Raw genomic sequence first — 7,864 nt, 5'->3', positions numbered from 1 at the left:
TTATATTATTATTACATTTTTATAAAATGTTGCTTTTTAAAAAGCTATATCTTGAAACTATTTAACTCTATTAGGGCTCATATTTTAGCAAATTTACTCTTCTTTAAATGACGTTCTCTTAGGTTTTCTTGTGTTGTTCCTACTTTTTAGGATATAGAGCTCCGAATGAAAAATTAGTTCTTTTTATCGCTTTGAAACAGCCGCCATTTTTTATTCTCCCTACCTATACTTGGCAGACTCATGAATTTTAACTTGTAATTATACATAGTTTTCATTAAAGTAATCAGAAATTGGGGTGAGATAACTGCCTTTATTCTCTTCTTGGGCTCTTGTACTGTAAGTTCGGTGTAATCTAGGTATTCCAAACTAATTATTGATAAGTTCAGATTACAGAAAGTATTAAGAAAAATTCAATAAAAATTGTTTCTTTTACATCACCAGTAATGCTAAGTGATGATTTAATTTGTTAAAACTATAACATTGTTTATTTATTAGCGAAAAAAAGGTACAAATAAAAATATAACATACTCTCTGTGTGAATTTATTTATAACGATGTGAAAATAAAAAAATAGTTCACCTACAAAATTTGTATTATACATATTTCTACTATTAATTAAATTAGTTTTACTGAATCGAATGATTTATACGATAAATATTATTTATTTCTAATTCCAACAAAATATATTATTAACACTTCCATAGGAATCAGATTACCCGATATCGAAACTAAAAGTTTTCACAGTCATAACTATAACTTGCCTGAAGATTGGGAAGTTAAAAATGTCCTTAACACATGTGCACTTTTATTTGAAAACAAAAATGTTATTGCCTGCTAAGTTTTCTAAAAAAAAAAAAGTTACTTTTTTTTTTCTTCGAATTACTGGAGTGTTTAGAGTACCAAAGTTCGGATTACAGATATTACACTGTACTCTGTAACTTTGAATTCAAGTTAGTCTCATCAAGTACATCGTAATGGTATTGACGAGTAAAAATTACTAACTGATATTAAGTCTTTTGACCTCAAGAGACCTTTAATTCTTTGATCTCAAAAAGCTGAAGATTTGCTGTCATTGGTTGTTGGATGGCAGTGGCATTGGGGAGACACATTTGCTGTCATTGGTTGTTGGATGGCAGTGGCACTGGGGGAGACACATGGCTGGCTGCTCATCCACACCATGTTCTATGAGTTCTAATAGGAACAGTTTAAATTTCAGCTGGATTAAATTTTACTCCTACTTATAAATAAAATCTTAAGAACTATTTTTCATTCCATTAACTAACTCTTAGTATTGGCTGTTGAACCATTTTGTGATACACTGACCAGTGTTTCTCTACACTCATAGATTCATGACTAAGATGTCATCTATGAATTTGTATCCAATTGAGGAGATGTAAGAAGGCAAGATTGTCTTTTTTTTCTTTCTTTTTTTTAACCCCTTCCTTGCCATTTCTGGTATACAGGGTGGGGTAACTGGTGCAGCCCAGCACTCTTTTATTAAAGACCTTACTGATGTGGTGGCTACACCTTGTCCAACTGCATCCAGCTCTCCTGGTCCTCATCCGTCCAGATGCATCCTCCTGTTCGCCAGACTAGTCCAGCCCTCCTGGTCTCAGTCTGTGTCAGCTTCCTCTTCTGGTGGCTTGCTGATGCAAGGCGGTCAAGCCCTTCCCCTTGAAGTATGTCAGGCCCATCACCCCTTTCCACCCGTAGACGAACTCCCTAAAGAAGGACTAGTTCTCTTCTACCAGACAGGGGAAGTCTAGCTTGGTGAGGGGAAAGATCTGGGTATTTCTTGACAATCTGGCTCAGTGTTCTTCCATGGCAGTGCAATCAACTACTACTACATGTTCCGTTGTTTCATGAACTCCACAGGTTAGGCACTGGGGGTCAATATCCCTAGACCAGATTATCATGTCTCAAGCATCAACAACGCTCTTCAGCATCTTGTCTAGCTCTCATAAAATCTTGAGAAATGGAATTTGTAAAAAAAAAAAAAAATAAATAAAAAGCTTTGCGTCTCCAATTTTTTTTTTTAATTCCTACTAAAATTATGCTATTGATCATATTTTATAATATATATTATATATGATGATATAATGATATATATGATGAAGACCTGTAGTGTGGGTTGAAATGTTGTTTATTAATAAATAGTTAAAACTATTTTTTATTTTTCTCCTTCTTTTTCGAATTAGAACAAAACTTTAATTGTTCGTTAATATCAGCTTTTTCAATACAATAATGCTTTGTTTTGGTTAGGATGAAGAACAAGGAGAAAATTGGAGACCACCGGTGGTACCAAAGAACACATCACTCCCATCCTTGAGGAAAAAGCCAAAGAAATTAACAGATTTAGACAAACAGAGTGAAGATGATGCTGATTCGGATGAGGACTTCAAAGGGAGCAGGTAATTAATATTAAGAAGAGTAATTTTATCCTAGGAATTACATTACATAAATAGAAACTAGTGTCAATGTTGACACTGTACTAACCCTTTGCACTCGGCCAGTTACCTACCAGCAACTTGACAATAATGTATTTCTTATAATTTTCTACCAGTTTCCCATTATAAAATAATGATTATAATAGGAGAAAGGATAAAGAAATGGTTTGGAAATTACTAAAGGTAAATTACAAAAACAATGTCTTATTGCTGTAGAGTTCTTTACTACTCAACGCTTCAATATGATGTGAGTTCTTGTAAATTTCTTTTATCAGTTTTCAGGTTTCTTTATTATCTTATCAAGTTTTCCTTAATCATTGAACCATACTGCTGTACCTTTGTTTCACTAATTTTACATATTGCTCAACTAATTAGAGAAGTGTATAGACTGTCGTGAATACACTTTGCACGTTCTCTTCTGACTTATAACCAATTGATTTATTTATCGTGCATCTCGATATTTTTATCATATTTTAATCTGTTTTTTGTTCTATTTTAATAGACAACTACGTTAAAACATGTGTTTCGTAAAAAATTGAAGTGGAGTAAATTCATTCTCTATAATCGCTACAAACTTTCATGTCCTCTCAGAGGGGACAACCGAGTGCAAAGGGTTAATATTAACCGTTAGTGTAATTTGGTAAGTCTCATGTTAAGGGAAGTTCACTCCAGAAGAAAAAGACATTTATAATTTATAATGAACTGTTATTGATAAGAATTAAAAGAATGATATGAAGTCACACTATGCTAATGTTTTAAATAGATTACGATTATAGTGATTGAGTTATTTAACAAAATTGTACTAACCTCAGCTCTCCCAGGAACTAGTCCGGCTAATGGCCCTGTTGGTTATTTTTACCGACCCCAAGAAAAAACAGTGTACTAATACTTATAATTACCCATTATTCCTCTTTGTTGAACTTTTTAATTTTCTTTGTCATATTTAGTATTTAGCACGAGAAAGTAATAGCCCTTGTTTCAACGTTAATTAGGTTAATTTTATTGTTGCTATTCTCATTCATATAAAATATTATAATTATTTTTTAGCTATTTAAAGTTCAAATCTTACTGCATTGTAAAATTATAAATTTTAATATCAATTTTTTTTTTTCTATTTTGTAGTCTCCTCAAGATACCGTCAGACAATATTTTATCACATGAACATTGTGTTATATTGTTATGATAATCATGATATGAGTGATATTTTGTCTTTAGGTTAGGTCTTTTGTTTTTGTAAGTGTAACTAATTGCTTTAAATTTCAGTGAGGACGAAGAATTCTCGTCTACTGAAGCCGGCGATAGTGATGATTCGATTGGAAGGAGGCAACCTGTTCGGAGGTCTTCGAGAGCCAGAATATCAAGAATAGATAAAGAATTCAGTAAGTATCCATTCAATTTGTTGAAGTTCAATTATATTTATAATTACTTCAAAAAAAAAAAAAAAATAGGTTTGATCATATCGTTGGGTATAAGCCTCAAAAATAGTTAGTGATTAATCCATAAAAAACTGTCTCTATACTATAATCTGAATGCTTGCAAATTCCCTTTAGAATTGCTTTTCAGTGGTAATTTTGTTACTGATTATATCAACAAGAGCAAATAATTTCTTGCCTGAGATGTCAACCTTTCTTTTATTGTCTGTGACTAGGAATGTTGGAAAATTATTATTTTAAAAGCAATATAGGAGCATCTGATGTAAATAAGTTAAATTTCTAAATGAACTGAATAAGTTTTTAGAGTAGAATTTTATTTTGTCAAATAACCTTTTTTAAACAGTGGATATATTAACTTTTATAATAAATACTCCTCATATTAATATTTTTATTCTGGTAATGAGGTATTAGTTGACAGTAGGTTCGATATAAGGTGAAGATGGTCTGGGTTTTCGATCAATAATGATACTCTAATAAGTAACATTTATTTATTTGCATATGATTACTAACCACACCCCTGACCATTTTATTTTGAAATATCAATATTGACATTTGATTTTCGTGAAGTGATATTTAATTAATTAAATAAAATCAAAAATGTTTAAAATAACAGCAGGTCTAATAATATAAAATCCAAAACTAACTTGTTGAAAGTGAACTAGTTTTACTAGGGGTATTCATGATGTTTTGTTAAATGTTAAATGTTTTACCATGTTAAATGTTATAACTATAAGATTGTGAGCAGCCCTATTTGAAGTATGTTAAACGTTAAATGCATAAGAGCCCCTAGCAGATTTTCTCAGCAACTTGTTGTATAAGCCTTTATGTTTATAACCTTCCTTCCAGACTTGTTTATTTCAGTTTTGATTTAAGTAATTAATTACAACATGCCTAGAGTGAGTGAAAAGTGGAATTTGTGTGAAAGTTTAGCTTATGAAATGAAATGAAAAAATAACTTTATTCTGTGACATATGTCCCCTAAGAATAATTACATGGTTCATATAGTGAGATTTTTATCTGGCGAGCGTTTACAAATTTTCAGATAGTAGAATGAAATTACATTGTTTTTTCACAATTTTTTTTTCTCAAATGTGTCATTAAAATTATCCATTCTGGTTTAATAACAGGGATATGAATACCACAAACACATGAAAGAACTGAGCTGTCACAACAAAAATGGCGGCGATCTCAACTGGTCTATTGTGTGACGTCATTCTCCATTTAACAGACCAAGTAACAGACTCTCAGCCATGTTAAATGTTATTTCGTTTTACTACGGTAAAAGAAGGCAATTTTTTTTCGATTTAACATGAGTTTTTCAATTTAACACGCTTTAACATGTTAAACCAAAGATCATGAATACCCCTACTATCTATAGTGGCTATGGATTACCTGACCGTTAGTCTAATAGTTTCAAACTGAAGCATTAAATATTTTTTGGGCTCGTTACACTGTTTCAATTTTCAAAATTAAATTGACTTCTTGCATTTATATTTCTTTGTTTGGTCTAACATAATTATCTTTCGTGATGTTGGCCATATGGAATTTGCTATTAAAGCTGTTACTAATCTAAATCTTTTTATTTTATCCTAACCCCCAATTCAATTTTAACCCTTTTCTTGTGACATAATATGTAATATTGGTATTATAGAAATATTGATATTTTGTTCTTGAATTCAAAATTAGTTATAAATCATGGAACAGAATTTATTTACATGTAAATTTTTATTACTTCTGAATATTTTTCTTTTATACTTGTCAAAATTGAGATTAGTTTTGTAACATAGCTGTACTGTATCTGTTTCAGTAAATGACGATTCTGAATCGAGTGATGAACCTCGTAGGAAGAAAACCCGCAGAATTTGGGCCAGTTCCAGCTCTGAATCGAGTGACACTACATGGGGAAGAAGGAAAAGGTAATCATTGTTCTAATATTTGTCGAGTTCCAGCTTACTCCTATCTTATCTCAAAACAAAATGCCTCCGAAATCTCAATATTGTGACTACAATTTGAAAATTAGCCAATCTTACAGGAATGCTTATATTTTAAGTCACACCTCAATAGCTTAGGATTAAACCCGGATATTTTGTAAACTCTTACGAGGCGGCAATAAAACAATTAAATTAGTATTTCAATTATTAAAATCAAATGATTTACTGTCACAAGTATAACATTGAACAGACAAAAAATAATAAATAAAATAAAATCTTAAAAAATAAGCAAAATGAAATTAGAAATAAATGGTGTTGATGACCAGTGATATTCTACGCCATTAAACAAAAACAAACAAACAGTGGTTAAAAAGGGTTTTAATGTGGTAACTAATCTTCTGTGTTTAACTGCCAGGTTTTTCTTCTAGTCCAGCATCGGAGATTCACTTTATTGACGTGACAACGTCTTATAAATTAGATTGCTGGGAGTCATGTAGGCAAAAGTGTAGCGTAACAGAAATAGAATGGGCGTGGCTTAGTAGTATAGTAGTGGGGGTAATTGAGGTTATAGATACTGGTAGTCATGTAGGCAAAAGTGTAGCGTAACGGAGAGTGCGGTGGTGGGGGTAATTGAGGTTATAGATACTGGAAGTCATGTAGGCAAAAGTGTAGCGTAACGGAGAGTGCGGTGGTGGGGGTAATTGAGGTTATAGATACTGGAAGTCATGTTATTAATATTATTATTCCAATATTTAGCGTAAAGTTGTCACGTCAGGCGCGTTTTGGCGCGAAGTGCCGAAACCCACACATTTTTATGACTGACGAAGCTTAGAATAGATCACACAAGGCTCACTTACTCCTATCTTATCTGAAAACAAATGCCTCCGAAATCTTAATATTGTAACAACGATTTGACAATCAGCCATATCTTTTACTAATAACTACTAACTAATAATAATAAATAAAGAACAAATCAGAACCACCCACCTGTCGAGTTTAAAAAAAGCGAACGAATGACGAAAAAATGGATGTGGTACAGACCAGAGTGGTGGGGAGGTGACCATTATAAACAGTTTAATAAAGCCTCCTATCAATCGCTCTATAAGATATGCCTTTGGGCCCACAGCCCCATTCATATTCCTTGGTTGCCTTGTTTCAATCCTTAAGAAATAATAAACCTTCCTTTATCTCTAAATTCCTTACCTTGTGTTCCTTCCTCTATTCACTCCACCACATAGAAATTCTTTCTTGTCTGTTCCTCCTCCTTGTCTACTTCCACCTATAATGGCTCTTCTCTAACATCTTCTTAACCTCAGCTATTTCTTCACCTCTTCCAATTTCAATCTTTCTATGAAATGTAAAAGTTATATATATGAGCAATCTGATTGTTAGTACTACATTTTGTAGCGAGAGGGAGCAAGTAGTTGGACCACAACTCACCAGAGCGCTCCACCTCGAGCCTCACCGAAGCTCTCAAATTTATAAATCACTTCATTTTGTAAAAACACATTGTCATTTTTGTATATTAATAATTCCTGTACATAATACTTAGCAATCTCTGTAGAATGAATAATAAATGATAATAATGCAATGCACGAACCTATCTCAAGCAGACATGTACCGACCGTTTCTCGGTCACAGCCGCATGGACTAGACCTATAAATAAGGGACTCTAAATTCCCCAATTCGATCGTAGATCCACCTCCTTTCCTGGGTTTAGTCATGGCACAGGTGGCGTATACACTGCTTGAGATAGAGAAGTTTATTGCCAATCTATGCTCGCAAAAGTAGTTATTTCTGTATGCACACCTAAATCGATGGCCAACCTCCTCTCCTTCTCTCCAGCAATCTTAGTCCGTCGCTTCATCTCGGCAACTAAGTTAGTAACCTAATCCTTAACGGTTACACTGGTCCGTCCGCTTCATCTCGGCAACTAAGATAGTAACCTAATCCTTAACGGTTACACTGGTCCGTCCGCTTCATCTCGGCAACCAGTGTAATTTCCCTCCCGGCTCTAGTCCGTCCGCTTCATCTCGGCAACTAGAGCTGCACCT

At 33.2% G+C, this 7,864-nt stretch overlaps 1 protein-coding gene across 1 annotated transcript in view; it reads left to right on the top strand.

Annotated features, from left to right (window-relative positions):
- The window catches only part of LOC106681255 (microtubule-associated protein futsch), a 50,208-nt gene that overhangs the window by 37,525 nt on the left and 4,819 nt on the right, over positions 1-7,864 (top strand). Inside the window, exons 13-15 of the mRNA XM_014421481.3 lie at positions 2,262-2,410; positions 3,710-3,825; positions 5,687-5,795. Coding sequence (XP_014276967.1) covers positions 2,262-2,410; positions 3,710-3,825; positions 5,687-5,795 — 374 coding nt within the window. The remainder of the gene's footprint in view (positions 1-2,261; positions 2,411-3,709; positions 3,826-5,686; positions 5,796-7,864) is intronic.

Source organism: Halyomorpha halys, unplaced genomic scaffold (genome assembly GCF_000696795.3).
Source record: "Halyomorpha halys isolate HHAL.00 unplaced genomic scaffold, Hhal_1.1 Scaffold322.1, whole genome shotgun sequence".
NCBI lineage: Eukaryota > Metazoa > Arthropoda > Insecta > Hemiptera > Pentatomidae > Halyomorpha > Halyomorpha halys.
The sequence above is the reverse complement of the archived record's forward strand: the minus strand, read 5'-3'. Positions and strand labels throughout refer to the sequence as shown.